General features: G+C 38.5%; 2 protein-coding genes across 2 annotated transcripts; both read left to right on the top strand.

Moving 5' to 3' along the window:
- The first annotated feature begins 585 nt into the window (after positions 1–585).
- On the top strand, positions 586–2975 carry LOC143352641 (uncharacterized). Its single transcript, XM_076785310.1, has 2 exons — positions 586–689; positions 2558–2975. The coding sequence occupies exons 1-2, from the start codon at positions 687–689 to the stop codon at positions 2957–2959; spliced, it is 405 nt and encodes a 134-aa protein (XP_076641425.1). The 5' UTR covers positions 586–686; the 3' UTR covers positions 2960–2975.
- A 2841-nt stretch (positions 2976–5816) lies between these two features.
- LOC143352264 (uncharacterized) lies at positions 5817–16182 on the top strand. The gene is made up of 5 exons (XM_076784592.1): positions 5817–6448; positions 7368–7424; positions 7538–7642; positions 10323–11068; positions 15378–16182. The coding sequence occupies exons 1-5, from the start codon at positions 6364–6366 to the stop codon at positions 16131–16133; spliced, it is 1749 nt and encodes a 582-aa protein (XP_076640707.1). The 5' UTR covers positions 5817–6363; the 3' UTR covers positions 16134–16182.
- Positions 16183–16429: the final 247 nt, after the last annotated feature.

Here is a 16429-nt window from a genome sequence, read left to right as displayed (position 1 = left end):
AGAGTTGCATTTGATAAAACATTTTAACAGCGAAGACAGAAACAAATGATGGCAGCTTGTTGTCACAAAAATTTTTGAAATTCTTCATAACGATTCTTCACCAAGTTACATCCAATTTTAGATACTAGGTTTAGTGAGATTAAATGGCAAAATAGTAAATTAACCTTTGCAAGTAATCGCACCTGTGCTTCAATTTAGAACTTTCATAAAAATTATTGAAGAATAACCGAATGTGTAATGAAATGTGGACTTTTGTTTGTTTACGAGCTCGGGGATTTTCATAATCGAGCAATACTTTGCGGTTGCCGGAAGCATTCGAGAAGATTAAGATTATTGATATAAAAGTAATCGAGCGTGCAACGGCCGTGAAAGATGCCGATGACGTTGTTGAAAACGTTTCTTTTTCCCCTTCCTCCGTGAGTGAAAAATTTCACGACTTGGAAGATGCGTCTACGCGCTGACGTCATATGGGGAATCGAGTGCGGGAATTCGCGATTCCCCGACAACGGATGACTCGTTCCCGTCCGTGGTGGGGATTCCGGTGTTATCGGATTTATATACAACAGCTCGCCATCTTCTGGGATACATTAGTTCCCACCGGCGAAACTGGACGGTTGAGAAGCTGTGACTGCACAACACGCTACGGAGCACTCGCGGAACAGGAATACTATCGCAGAAATAACAACATGGTAAGACAATTCAGAAAGTCTAAAACAACCATTTCATTATAAGTACACTGCTGGTTTTACGCATTCGGAGTAGATCAAATACGAAACAGTAAACATATTCAAAGAATTCGAGATCACTTTATTATTTCCACTTCGTTGAAAATGACACGGCAAGAAATACAGTCAAACCTGTTTTGGTGCGGTAGATAGGGACCGTATAAAAGAAACTGCACAAAAAAATATTCAGAAACTTCATAAATAGCTGTAACAAATACTTTTTTACAACATATTAAAGAAAATTTTTTTATGCGGTGGAGAGGAACCGCATGTTTGGAAAGTGCTTTCCAAATAAAATAAACAATTAAATTACACATGGAAACATTTGAAAAAAATTTAATTTCTCATTTTAAACATGGAGAAATTTTCAAAATGCACATAATTCAATACTGCTCGTCGTAGTCCAAAACGCGCATCTTCTTGTGATGAGAACATTACAAGGGTATTATAATGCCAACACCGTTGGCATTCATATACCGCATAAAAGAAAATCGCACAAAACAAATCGCACAAAATAAAATTCGCATAGAAAAGGACCGCACAAAATAAAATTTGCATAGAAAAGGACCGCACAAAAACAGGTTTGACTGTACTTTTCTGCGTAGCTCCTATCTTGGAATTAATGGCCACAATTTTTATTTTGAATAAAAAGCCGCAGTCTATTTATGACAAAAATGAGCAAATGCAACTTCAAGCAGTGAACTGATTAAAGAAATTTAAGAACATTAATGTATTAGATGTTGCGCAAAATTCCGCAGTATAATTATAACCAAAGATCATTTTAAGTTTCGTTTAAAATTCGTAGATAGTTTATAGTCTGTATAGTTAACACAGGATAATTTGTTTTATATGATATTATATCATATGTGCGATAACGAACTAATATATTATATAAAAGTGTGTCAGAGCGAAGAGGGTCTTTGTGAAATCCAAGAGGCAAGGGGATATAATAAATAATAAATAGACATTAAATAAACATTTCGAACCTGTCGAAACGATAAGGTTCTAATTTTGTGTTGGTAATTGACGAAATTATGAAAATTATTTCATCAGAAATTTTCGGATGAACTTCTTTCGTGAAGCACATATTGCAATAAACATTGCAGAAAGTCTAAATAGATGCAGTTTTGTCATTGTTACAGATCAATATGCATCTATACACATTTTAAAGAAGTTCTAATTATGAACGTGGATAATGAACGTGTTTATATATTCATGCTTCTTTTAAAAAGGTCACAGGTCACAGAAATTTTTTTATTCCATGATAAACAAGTGTGGCGAACTTAAAACATGTTTTTCTTGTAATGAAATGATATTCAAACAAAAATAGTATCAAGTCAATGAAAGGAAATATAGAGTGGGTGCTCGAATTATTACTGACAAAAATCAAAACGACGGAAGCGAACAATTTGTTTATTCTCAAACTATTATCTAAAATGTACCGTAGGACTTTCTTGATATCTCGAATATTTTCTAAGTTATAAATGATTAAAATTGACTTTTGAACGTAAAGAGCAACTTCAAACTTCTCTTATTTCTGTAAATGATTGAATTTCTTCAAAATTCTACGCTACATTTTAGATAATAGCTTCTAGTTTAAGAATAAAAAAAAAGTTTCATTTCAGACGTTTCAATTTTTGTCAGCAATGGCAAGCATTTAATGTAAAAACAGCGAATGACTTTGGTATTTTTTCATACTCGGTTCTGAAAGAAATGGAGAATAAAGTTAAGAGTTATGTTAATATCACTGTAAAAAAAAACCATAAATTTTCACTAATTATCCTTAAAATAAAATCTCACGAAATAATACGAAATTCATGAATTTATTACAGATGAAACACGTTGCAATTTTCTTCGCCATCTTTTGCGTGGTGCATTCTCAGAGGCCGCCCTACGCTGGAAGTGCTGATCGAAGTCGCTACCCTCAGGTTCTACCGCAATACCTCGAAGCGCAGCAAGCGGCAGGAGGAATATCGTCTCTGGGAAATCGAATAAACGTAGTTGATCGTGTTACTTCGTTTCCGAGCACCACCACAGCGATACCGTTCGACTTGCCAGTCGATGCACTCGGTGACATTGAACTAATTAACCGGATCAAGACCTGGCCGAGAGAGAAGCAGCCATTTTGGTACTTGAACTGGATTCAAATTCAGGAGCACCGCGGCGATATGAGACACCGAACTCAAACCGCTGCGCCAACCACGCAGATGCAGACGAACTATAGATCTTATTAACAGAGAGAATCTGTTATTAAGAAATTGGAAAAGTTCACGAGGGACGACAGCACTGCCATCGTGATTCTGCTAATCACGCTTTACTCTTTCGTGAAATGACGAGATCTACTGTACCGACACAGGAGTAATCTCCCAAGACTTTTTAAAATACGGATTCTAAGTCTGCGTTTAACGAAAATGGATCAAATAAATCATTTAGAGGATTGTGATAAGAAAATTAACGCTATTCGATCTTTCTTTATAAATTATTTCCATTTTTAAACAGTAAGGGAATTGATCCGAGCGCCCCTGGAATCTTTGTTGCTGACTAACAGTTTATGAAACCAGTTTGTGTTTTCCTGTAAAAAGAAGTCGACAAAATTCTACGGAAATAGCATTTAATTAAATAATTACCTCTTAATGTGTGGAGTCGAATATAGACGATCTTGAGGAATTATTGTAAAAAAACATTTAGAAACATTTCCATCAACGACCATGTGCATGCATTTACATTCATGTATTTATAAGAAATATTATTCATTTTTATGTTAAAAAATTGAATATAGTAAACAATTTAAAAATAATGACAAAAGACTTGTGTCATTCCCACGACACCTCATAACATAATTGGTTAATAGATATGAAATGTTCCGCCTGAGTTCTGTATGAATGCTTACATATCCTCCAATGAGATATTCTAATTAGAGACTGGAATGGAGGAAGTGTGTTGTGGTAATAAACAGGTTCAAGGCTGACGTCTCGGCTTATGATTTCTTTTTTTTAATGTGTTTTGCGTAGTATAGAAGAGAATATTTGTTATTTGTATTCAGCTTTATCTTTGACTGATTAGGAGTTTTCTTTTTTTATCTAGAGATTCTAATATCATATTATTATGTCGTAAAACGATGTTAATAATACCACAGATAAAATAATATTTTCATCGGAAGTGTACTTTAAAATTTCAGAATAATTAGTTTTTCTTCACTTCTTTCAAGGATAAAGTTTCGAAAATGTGTTCTACATTAAAAAAGAAAAATGTTGTTGCTTCCTCATGGATTGCGGAATGACTTGTCAAGGATCGTAAATCCTTGATACGAGGAGTTAACTGATATACGGTAACTGGTATACGTTTTGCGTTCGTCATACGCGTCCGCGTTTCATTTGATTGACGAAATAGAAAATGCCGGAGTGCCAACGGTCAGCGTTTCGTTCTGTTCTGGTCAAGGCCGATTGTGTGGAGTTTTTCGGTCGGCTTTTATACGGTTTTGGTGAACCAGCAGTCCATCCATCAGCAAGTTGGAACTTTTGTTGCTCGGTACGGTACGAAAAAGGTGTAGGAACCGATGAACTGTACGGTCGGGCCTGAGTCGCGCTACCTGCGTTCGGAGTTGAGCCTGGGTCGCATTACCTGGAGGTCAGACTACAACAAGGTCCGCTGCAATAAAGTAATTTCGATTCAGGTTCTATTGACGCGAAAATTAAAATTAACGGTACCCTAAAATGGTATTCCACAATGGAACAATTGTTCTCTTGCAATAAAGCTGGGTCATTCCATGCGAAATCGGACACTTTTCGAAGTAGAGGTTCGGATTATCCTGAAATTTGAATACGTTGTCGTCGTCTTTAGAAAACTACGGACGAATATCGAAGGATTTATCGAAATCTTAAACATTGTTAGTTTTACAGACGGGTAAAATAAAGAGTCAACTTTTGTTCATTAAATTATAACGGCTGAACTAGAAAATCCATAAAAATTAGTCTTCAGGTGATTGTAGTGAAACTATAAGTGTATCTAATAAAAATTATTTCAGTTTAAAATGGATTTTTTCTTCGCCATTTATTTTACAATTGTTTTAAACAAATGCAGTATTTTCATAGCAAAGGAAAATTGAGAAATTTGAAAAAAATTAGGATGCATAGCTTCAAGTGTCCCCGTGGGTAATTTATTTAGTTATTGATTATAAAACATAATACACGTCCTTCACACTTTCTACCATATATAATTTCCCAGTGGAACGTGTTCCAGTGAGCAGTGCTAGTAAATGTTTCCAACAATTAATATTATCGACAAAGAGTCCGGTTTCCAAATAATTTGTACGGGTATTAAATCAGGCAACGGTCGCATATATAGTATAACAATGCAACGGCAGGTATAGCCGCCAGGCCGCTGCTCGTCCCTCGCGTCGGTTGTCCAAAAGAATATGTATATCGTGGTGCAGCGTTCACTTCAAATAATTTTCATTTCGCGAATTTTAAACTACCCTATTTTTAAAAACGGGTTTGCAAAAGAGACACTTGGGGCTATATCCTAATTTCTTTCAAGTTTTTCAATTTTTCCCTGCTACGTAAACATCGCATTTGTTTAAAACAATTGCAAAATAAATGGTGAAAAAAATGTTTTCCAACTGAAATAACTTTTATTAGATAGGCTTATATTTTCACTATAAGCATCTGAAAACTCATTTTCATTGGTTTGTTAGTTCAGCCTTTATAATTGAATGAAAAAAAGCACTTTACACGTCTGCAAAACTATTTTTAAGATTTCGAAAAATCCTTTGATATTCGTTCAGATGTCCTAAAGGCTACAACGTACCAAAGTTGAATAAAATCTGAATCGGTAGAGTGTCCGATTTTGTGAGAAATAACGAAATGGAGAAAGCCGCGAATAAAGTCTTAAGAATCAGTATCGACTGACATCGCGGCGTTCTGTGAACCGCTTTGAATCTTTCGGAATTTGATTTTGAATACCTAGCTCCGAAAGAATTAAAATAGATACAAGCGTGCATAGCGAAAGTTTTCATGATAAGAAAAGCTAAAGTGATTCTAATACATGGTGTTCCAAAGTTTTCTGCCTGAAACAGATTTGATTTACGAAAAAGATATTTAAATGTTCAATCCACCTGCTGAGCGGCGCGCGACAGCCAATAAGGTGCGACAACGAGGCACGACACGGTGTAGGAAACGGCGGCATCTGATTGGATCGCCGTCCCAGTTGCGCACGGGTAAGTCGGCTGCACGTCAGTGACGTCACGGTCAGTCTGTCCAATGCAGCGGCGAGAATCTCAGTAATAACCGTGCGTGCGTGCGGTACGCCGAAGCGTGTTACTCGTACTCGGGCGTACAGGCGAGCAAGAAGGCGACATAAAAAAAATCTCTCGAACCGTTCCGGAGATGTTTCCCGACAGGGGTATGCCAGACGGGATCCGCGTACGGTAGCTTTTCTCCATTCATCAAACGGGACGCGTAATTCATCAAAGGGGCTAAATGTGTTCGAGAAATCGGCGTGTCGAGGGAAAGGCAGACGACTGCACGCGATCCGCCGTACCTGACAGTCCACGCGGCCCGGCACCCAAAACACTTTCGCCTCGCTATATACACATAAGAAATCGCATCGTGTTTCATTCACAACGCGAGCGCCACTGGCAATGTCGGGAAGTGACAGCCCAACATTCTTTCACGGCCAGCCCTGGTCCAGCTGGATCGAAAGAATCGGACGAGACAAGCCGTTGAGTAAGTGCGCTGCAATAATCATCGAGAAGCTCGTTCGTTCGTTCGCTGTCGCTGGCCCGAACGCGACAACGGCGAGCGTCCAGCTACAGTCTACCTAACCTCAACTTCGATGCTCCTTTGTTCGCGGACTTGACGCACGGCCCCGTCACGTTACCGTCTACCCCCCTCGCACACCATTTTTATCTCGGGGTAAAGAACGTCGCCGATGATCGCCCGGCAAAGTCGATCACCCCTAGATCCGCGATCAACCAACGCGAGCCTCGTCGCATACCTTTTTACTTGACACTTATGTAATTCAGAAACAGAATACCGACCGTGAAAAACAAACGGCCCGCAGACGGTCTGACATGGATCTTCCGTTCGATCCCCCGGTCTAACGATCTTGAGCGGACGCGATCGCTGATCCCTCCATTGCCCTTGAAATAATTACATATATATATACATATATACACATATATGTACACTATCGTATTTGTTATATATTCGATCTTTCCGTCTCTTTCGCCCCTTCCCTGGGATATTTTTTGGAGAGATTGTGCATGTAAAAAATGTAAACATAATAAACTCTGTTTACACAGAAGTTTGTGTTTTTTATTTCATATTTTGCTTTCGTGAATGGTAAGGATGAATGATGGTAGGATTTCATGGGAAAAATAGAATAAATTGTAATCTGCAGTGATACAGTAGTTATAAATATAGTGGAAGGAATTTGAATGCTTTCATTTTACGTAAAGAATCAGATGCGATACTTTCTTTTCCTTACTTTTTTTTCTTTCTCTATATAAATGGTTGTAGAGTATCTATGAAGTTAATGACATATGTTTTGTAGATTTGAAATGATTTTTGGATAAAGTGTATATTTATATCATGCATTGAATATTGTACTATGTGTTTCATAAAAGGACTTGGTTTGTTTTAGGTGATGACGAAGGAGACGGTCAACGTTCCACCTCTGTTACACGCCTTGCGGCAGAAGGTAAAGATTTTTTAATATTTAATACGTGCTGTTTTGATTCAGTATCTTGAGTACAAGATAATCTGACGTGCATAATTTACGCTTTTCCTCTAACTAAGTAATTTTTGTTTCAGACATTGATTTATATGGATTCTGCCCAGAAAGAGATACTTTTTACACGGTTGTATGCGAAACATGCCATGCCATAGTCAAACCACAAGCCCTTATTCAGCATATGGGTATGTTATTTAGACGTATTATTCCTTACATTGGTTTTGATATTTGAACAAACACGCCATTTCACAAGAGACTATTCTAATTTTAACTACACATTCAAGATCCATTTCAAAAGAAGAAACTGGTAATATTAGAAACTAGCATCAATGGATATATGTACATCATCCACTCAAATTCATGCTCCAATTAAGTATCATGTAAATAGCATATTATTAAGCTTTCTGAATGTATTGACTTAGTATTTAGCATTCATAAGCACCTCTTCTGAGCCTAAAAAGTGAAAACAGACAAGCAACACACACACTGATCTTATGCACTTTTAGTATAATAGAATGCTCAAAATGTATTCTACAAGTATCTTTTTGTATCTGCAAGTCTACATTTTGAGTAGGTGAAAATAGTTTTTGAAGCTAGAAATGTTTGGTAAAATATCTCGGAAAATGTTAATATTAGTAAAACATGTTTTAAGCTGCAGCTCAATTGTGTTGGAATAAATTTTGAAAAGAACTGTGCATAAATTATTCGTATATTATGCTAAAGAATTGTATAAGCAATGCTAGAAAAGTGTGCAATCTGTATTCTATGCTCTTTATTGTTTTTTTTTTGTTTTTCTTGTTTCTCGGATTAGCTTTACCTTAGCAATGCGTTTTTGTTTTCAAACATTGTCTGGGCCTTTGTACACAAAATCTATTTTCATCCTGCCCTGAAATAACTTAAGTGAATTATATAAAATTCTAATTGAATAAAATTACTTACATAAGAATTCTTAAAAACAACAATTTGCAACGAAAATTCACAAAAAATTCAAGCTAAAAAGTAGTTGAGTTCTGTATATAAAAATGTTTTTTCAAAGTGGACTGCTGCAGATATAAAAAGAATACCCGTCGAATATATTTTACGGCATCAAATCATACTAAAATTGTGTAAAAATCGGTCGTTTGGTTGTTTAATTAACTCTTTCGACTCAATAAATTTTGATACATATTGCGCACGGCATACGATAGAAATTCAACCGCGACCTACATTGTTGTATGCAAAATTTTTCAGAAAGTATATTAAAATGGTCAAAACACTGAATCTTATTGTATTAAACTCACATTATTTATTTATTCGTATTTTGCACTGAATTGTTAGTACATATGTTAATTTCACAATAAAACTAAACTTTTTTTAATGTTCGTTCAAATCATTGACAGTAAATCGTATCTTTCGGGATTGTCCAACACTAAATTGTGCAAGAAGGAAAGTCAAGATTTCGTCAGAATTAAAAGAAACCCTCAGTGTTAAAAAACATGTAATAAACAACGTTGAGACTCAACCACTCGGTAGTTGCTAATAACCAAAGATGTTGATTCTAAACCTAAACTAAACAAAAAAAGTTAAAGTAAATATACTCCAGTTTGTCTCTTGCCCAGTAGCCAGCCTTAATGAATGTAAATTGCTTAAAAATAAGAATTGCCTACTAAAAAATTCCTATACGCTTGAATGAGCACAATGGTCAGCCTATTCTTCATGTACGATGCTTAATATGGCCGATTAACCCTTTGCACTCGGCGCTATTTTCATTTTAAAACTAAATTTTTCTTCCGTCTTGGAATATTTTCATTTTATTCATACGAAACTAATCCGATTACCACATACAATAATTAAATGTTTAGTAATCTATTAAATAGAAATTTTGTAATATTTTTTGTAATTTCTTTGAAATAATGCTACAATAATTTCTAGTGGTGCATCAGAGTCACCACTCGAGTGCAAAGGGTTAACAACTACAGTAGGCTCCCGTATAACACGACAACAAAACTGTTAAAAAAGAATGTGTCACTAGTGAATATTGCACCGCTAGTGCTATTTCGTAGTATTAGAATTGAAACATCACCTAAACCAATAGTTTTTCGATATAAGAAGGTTAACATACATACATGGTTCCATTACAAAAATTCAAAGTGACCTTCATACACTCTCTGCTCCTCCACCTACAAAAATCTATTAACGTAGAATTGTGCTCCCCTCGAAACCATATAACTTTTGTTTGAGACACTTTTCGATATCATTAACAATTTCAGAGATATTCGAGGGAATCGCTTGGAATGGGACACCCCCCTCCCTTCGTGTACAGGGCGATTCATAAATACATTCGAATACTTCAGGGGGTAAATCTACACACCAAAACAAGTAAAAAACGTTATATGAAGTTAGTTTTTGTGATATGGTTAATTTAAAGAAAATGTTCGAAGTGCCCGCCTCCTGTCTACACACGATACTGTACGTGTTAGTGCGTCTTGACCTTATCTAATGTTTACAAATAATGTCCATCGATGCGAAGCAGACAAAATTTCGAACACATATTCCTATGACATTTTTTCCTTGTTTTGGCTTGTAGATTTACTCCCCGTAGTATTCGACTGTATTTATGAGTCACCCTGTATAGTCTTAATAAACAATTTTCTAATCGCATTATACGGGAGTCTACGTGTACCCTATTCCGTACGCCTATAGGCGCCTTCAGTTCATCTCGAGCAACGTAATGGGAGCGCGCCTATAGGTTTCAACAGTACACCGGAAGCATAATTTCAAAGGCAACAGTAACGAAAGGGTTAGAGAAAATCTAGTTCGGGGTGCGTTGTCCCTACGTGTATTTGCATGAGAATATTCTAAACGTGGCCCGATGTTCTGCTGCAGAAAGTCGGCATCCTTCCGGCACGGTCACTTTCCCGCCTCCTTCCACTCCGGCCGTAAAGCCTCCTGTGAAAACGCCGTATTGCAAGGTGTCGAAGCTGAAGAAGGCGCAGCAACAGCAACAGCAGCAACAACAACAACAGCAACAACAACAACAGCCGTCGCAGATCACCACCGGGAACAAGATCAACCACACGAGCGTGAAACGAGCTGGGGAACAGCCGATAGTGCCAGCGGGTTTGTCAGCGTCGTTGCCGGTGAACTCGTCGCCGAGGTCGCCGCTCGAGTCTCTTCCGGTGCAGACGACGAACGCGATCGGACCGGTGGTGTCCTCGAGTCCCGTGAAAAGCCCGGGAACAGCGGGCCAGCCTCGCCGGAAAAGGCTCAAAACGGACCGGTCGTTGCTCAAGGATCGCGAGTACGATCCCGACCGGCACTGCGGGGTCTGGAACGAGGAGACCGGGAAACCGTGCACCAGGTCGCTCACCTGCAAGGCGCACACGGTCTCGTTGCGGCGGACGGTCGTCGGCAGGAGCAAAACCTTCGACAAGCTACTCGCCGACCACCGTGCCTCGAAGGAGGTCCCGAATCGGCCGGCGAAAGTCACCGTCACCGGCACCGTCACCGTCTCCTCGGCTACCGCCAACTTGAACCCTCTAACACCAAACACCCCCGGCTTGACCGCCGAAACCGACGCACCCAGTTCGCCACCTGTTCTCTCGCTGCCAGACACGTATCCACTGCCAAAGGTAAGAGCCACCAATCTACCTCTGTCCCTCGGTCACCTACGATCGTCTCTGTTGCATCCCTGATCTGATCACCGTGTGATCTGTTGTTTTTCGCGCGGTACAGTCGTCTTCTGGTTCCTGTGACTCCTTGCACAATAGAGTGTACAACTCGTGGTACGGTCATGTCTCCATATGTGCGAAACAGATCTGCATGATATTAAGCAACACGATACATCATTAGATACAGTGAATCATTTTTCATTTTGATGAGATTTCTAGAATATGTACGATTGATACGTATCTACGAAATGTATTTTTCAAAGTTTTCAATATAGGCCCACATAAAAAGGTTGTGAACAACAACTTTTAATGTTTTCTCTGTAATTCCGACAAATTGCAATTTTTTCAAAATTTTTTGTTCTCGTCGTGTAATAAACTAATTGTTATAACTTCTCACAAAGAAAAAAAAACAAGGAAAACTGTACGGTCCAATATTTCAAAAAGGAAGCGTCCTTTTAAAGGTGTCCGAATACAGTGTTTTTTCGATATATGTCAACATATCGTCCAGGAGATACTATTCTTTGATCCACGATAATCGTCGTCCCCGACCCGTATTGTGTTTACACTTTATCAGCCAGGTATGTGCGACGTATATCGAGAAAAAACTGTATTACTGTGAGTCACTGTGATATCACTGAAACAATACCGATTCCAAGTAATGAAACTTTGACGAATATAGTTGTGACATTTTTCTGATTAAATTGATACCAAACACGGTACAATTTCTATCCTATTTATTTATTTAATTGACGATTTAGTAGAACCTCGATTATCCGAATTGACGATAACTGAATTTAAATTGGAATTGATTAACTGATTAAATTTTTATTGATTTGAACAACAAGCCGTGTTACATGTGCTTTAGATGAAATTATTTACATGTGCAACGCGTATTCGGAAGAGGAGAAATTCTGATATCGGTTCGGATAATCGAGGTTCTGCTGTATCGTGAATTAAAAATGTGATCCAAATTGTGTCGTTTCAATCGGAAAAATGCCACGAATATGTTGATAAAAATTTCATGGATTTAAAAATATTTGGAAACAAAAATGGTTCGTGTAGATGTTTTGTTTACCTGTTTATCATTTTCTACGTTCGACGCTAGAGTTAAGAGATCAAGGAATTGTGTCTGTGCACGATATAAGTGACGCATCAGTCTTAATGTTTTTACATGTATCGAGGCATTACTGTATTTTGAATTCGCTAGAACTACGAACTTGTATTTTATTGAGCGAGAAAGAGGTCACTGATTTATTCGACCCTTTCGCTGCGCAGAAGAAATTCATAGAATAACTTTTAGTCTTGGAAAGATTGATTATTTGTTTCCTTTTTTGTTCAATAATTGTATTTCAATAAGTATTTTTTAGCGAAACGAAAACAGTTTCTGAATGTATTTATTATATTGATATTAGATCTACGAAATTCGTACATAGGGTCAGGGAGTCAATTACTGTGCCTATATTAATTATACTTATTTTTAATGTATAATGAATATTTAAAAAGGGACATATAACATGTATACATTACCTGATTTTAACGAAAAAAATTTAATATCTCTTTTTTAATATTCATTATGCTTTAAAAATGATTATAAATAATAATGCATTAATATGGGTAATTGCTACGCCTAAAGTAATTGGGTCCCTTATCCTATCTTTTGTTAGCTATTTTTGTTGATTTCAATGAATACAATGATATGGATATAATATTAAAATTCCGAATAAAATTGTTGTCCACAAATATAATGTTAATATAATCGGTCCATCTTGGCAGTTAATCAACTCAATTTTTAAGCGTGAAGTTAATCTTTATAATAAATTTATAGATCTTCGCAATTGTTCTGGGTGGATTTTATAAAATTGCAGTGTTCCCATTTTTAAAACAAGAAATGAGCAAACTGTGAGAATGTAGTACAAAATTATTAATACGCCTGAACATATTGATAGTATGTAGCGAAAGGGTTACGACCTCGATAATTCAACTCTTGAAACGACATTCAAGTTTTTTGCAATTTGTACGATTCAAAAGAAACGAAAGTTTTTTTTTTTATTTTTCCATTCGCTGCAGTAAAAACGTTCAGTTTCAATCCAGCAACAACTCTCATTGACGTTGAAAAGTTTCCAGCGTTATAAATCTTTATCGACCGTTCGTATTTTCGTGAGAATTTCGGAGCAAATGTAGTTCGATCAGATTATTTGTGCAAATTACCTTTTTGTTTCTTTCTGTTACTCCTCTTTCCAAGTAATAAGTATTTTCTTTTCCCCCGTAATCGTGTATTTGTGAAAGTGATTGCATGGTCTGGTAATTGTTGAATTTGTGTGTACATTTTCGGATATTAACGGTGAAAACACGTGAGCCGGAAATCCGTGAAATGATCGAATTAATTGAATTTGACGTTCCGTCAACGTTTGAATAGTATTTTGTCAAAGATGTGATCTGTAATATTTATCTGTACGTGTTTGATATAAATTAATTAGCTGGGAACGGAATTGAATGTAGATTTGCGCAGTTTCAATGGAAATCTCAGAACAATAGGCTCGCCGTATATTCATTGCCGTTACGAATCCATGGGAAACATTTGATCACGCGATTGTCAGGATTCGGAATTTTCAGAATGGAAATGTCCAACGGCTTTGGAAAGCTTAAAAGTGTAGAACAAGCTTGTTAAAGTTATGTCACCGTGGCGAGAATCTCGCGAAGCCTAACGCGAGTCGCGAAAATTTTATGAGTGAACGCGAAGAGGCTTTCCTTCTTTTGTTCGTTTAACTAAATTAGATTCGAAATGGTTGAGCGTCGAGCATACATCTTCCTATGGGATAAAATTCCGTGGCGTCTTTAAGAAATGTACGAATCTCCTCGTGGCCGTGATATTCGCCAGTTCCACGAACGTGTATCGAGATATCGATCGCTTCGGTATCGCCAGCAGAGAAACTAGATCTCTGGGACAACAGGTGGCACGGTAAATCAGCAAATTGTGTACATCAAAATTTAGTCGAGCCATGGCGTGCGGACGATCAAGAGCGCCATCAATGGACTGCAAATGTTTACGCAAATTAGCACTTTTCTAAACAAACTTCGAGAAAGTTAGACTCTGATTTTCGACGGTGAATCCAGTCACACGAGAACACATTCGAAACGATCATTGACATTTGGCGACCGTTCGTGATATTAATTAGATTCGAAGTAACATTGAAAAAATGTTGTGAGTTTACTTATCACGACGCTCAGTTTCAATAATATCAGAGCTATCTCGAACGCATTAGTTTCTCGTTCGATATTCACGAATAGACTGCGGATGTTTACGCAAATTTTATATGTCGGAATATACAAGATATATACAAAAAGTATGTAAAGTATAAACAAAGTTTATTGACAATAGTACAATATAACGCCATAGGATACAGTATTACATGATACAGAATAGTTGTATAATATTTATCACTATTTGTAATTTGCATCACAACGCGCAACAATAATATTTTCTTCGTTTCCAACGGTCAAGGACGTTATCAGATAAAATTGACTTATATGCGGAAAATGGCCTCTCAACATCGCAAGATGTGACGGGAGCATATTCGTACTTTTACAATTTTTTATAATTTCTTAGGCTAGCTTTGACTTTCTACAGTTTACATATTTGGAACGGTTCTTACAAACGTATATCAACGTCTACATGTATATTATTATATTTTTTATTATTAATAGAGAAATATACGTACGTAAAATATGCAAATTGAAAAATCCATTTTTGAGATCACCTAATCATGACGCGAATGTCTGTCTGGGACCCAATGGTTATGCATAAACATCCAGAGTCTAGTGAAGAAGCTATGAATAAAGATTTGTAGTCTAGCCATCAGGTATCAGTCAATACCCTATTTAGATATCCTTCTTAGTTTTCGTAGATCTCTTAAGACGCGCTGGACGGAACATGGAGGCTAGAAAGCCTCCTGCGTAAAGCTGAAAAATTGAAAACGAAAAGAAAAGAAAAACAAAAGAATGAAAAGTATGTTAGACAAGCGTCGCTGACGAACATGGATCGATCGAGCCAGACGAGTCAGCTGCGACAGCAGATCGAACAAGAAGGGTGTCGGTTGATACCTGTTTTCTGTTTTTGTTATTGCAGGCTGTTGATTTGCTTTATCGGTGTCTGGCCCCGCATGGCTCCACTAAACCTGTAAGGCATGGTTTCTTTTGGGCAGTTAAACGCCAACACCTCGTAAGGGCTCTACAATTTTTATTGCGAGTCGCCAACGATTCTCTTTTTTAGACTAAGCTCGAAGAGGACTTCGCCAACGAGGAGCTGAGGAGCCTGGAATCGTCGATAGTGAACTCGACCGGTTCCTCGCAGTCTAGTTCGTTGATGGGCCCGATATCGGTGGTTCTGCCGTCGCTCTCGCCGTTGCCGGCTACCAACGAGGAATCCCCGTCGTCCGTTGCCACGCTGATACCAAGCACAACGTCCCCGGCGATACCGGTTGTGCCAGCAACACTGCCAGCTACTTGCACACAGCCACCATTGGTCACGACCGTTCTGGAGGCTGAGACGCCGGTCGAGATCGATCCGGAAGCTGCGACGACCATCTACTCGCCGGTCTACAAGGATAAGTCGCAGTTGGTTGTCCAGTTACCACGCTCGAACAATATCGTTCACTCGCCGTTGTCTAGGAGTTACCAGGTACAAGCCTCGATGCCGAGCCTGATATTCGAGCCTATGGAACAGCTGGAGCAGTTGGAACAGCTGGAACAGCTGGAACAGCAACAGCACCCGCCTCAGATCAATGGCAAGAGACTGAACCACGCGACGCACCTGAGCCCCGTGAACCAACGACAACCGAAGAGGACCAAACTCGATTACCAACAGGACTTGTCTACGGCGATACAGGTCGAGGCTACGACAGCGTCCTCACCCTATCCCCATTTCGGGGACATATCTTGGTCGAACTGTCACCCGGAGCCACTGGCGGTCAGCCGGTGGCTCCGTATCTCGTCCAGCCGTAAGCAGTACAACTTTAATATTCACTGACATAAGACCCCACCCACTCCAGGCTGAGGACCGTGCGCCCTGGGCGTTTATCTCTACCTCCTGTTACGTTCGACATCCTATTTTACATGGTCGTCCTCGCCGCCGTCGAGCAGCTAGGTCCGAAGCCTGTCGAGATTGGGGCAAGTCTTGATGTTACGGGGTGAAAACATTGATGTCAGCATGCGCACGGTGGGAATGCGCCGGCTAATGTCTTTTTTGGAATCGTGGAATCGTTCGCTGCATGAAATTACGCCCCGAGACCAGAGCTAGATGTTCTTCTTACGCACGTGTCGTCC

Source organism: Halictus rubicundus, chromosome 3, assembly GCF_050948215.1.
Source record: "Halictus rubicundus isolate RS-2024b chromosome 3, iyHalRubi1_principal, whole genome shotgun sequence".
Taxonomy (NCBI): domain Eukaryota; kingdom Metazoa; phylum Arthropoda; class Insecta; order Hymenoptera; family Halictidae; genus Halictus; species Halictus rubicundus.
Note: the sequence above shows the minus strand (reverse complement) of the source record. Positions and strands in the feature narration are given on the sequence as shown.

Excerpts from the sequence above, each read along its gene's own strand:
- LOC143352264 (XM_076784592.1), top strand. The coding sequence starts at position 6,364 with ATGTCGGGAAGTGACAGCCCAACATTCTTTCACGGCCAGCCCTGGTCC. Across the intron at positions 7,643-10,322 it reads AGCCCTTATTCAGCATATGG|AAAGTCGGCATCCTTCCGGC; the intron begins GTATGTTATTTA and ends GTTCTGCTGCAG. Across the intron at positions 11,069-15,377 it reads ACACGTATCCACTGCCAAAG|ACTAAGCTCGAAGAGGACTT; the intron begins GTAAGAGCCACC and ends TCTCTTTTTTAG.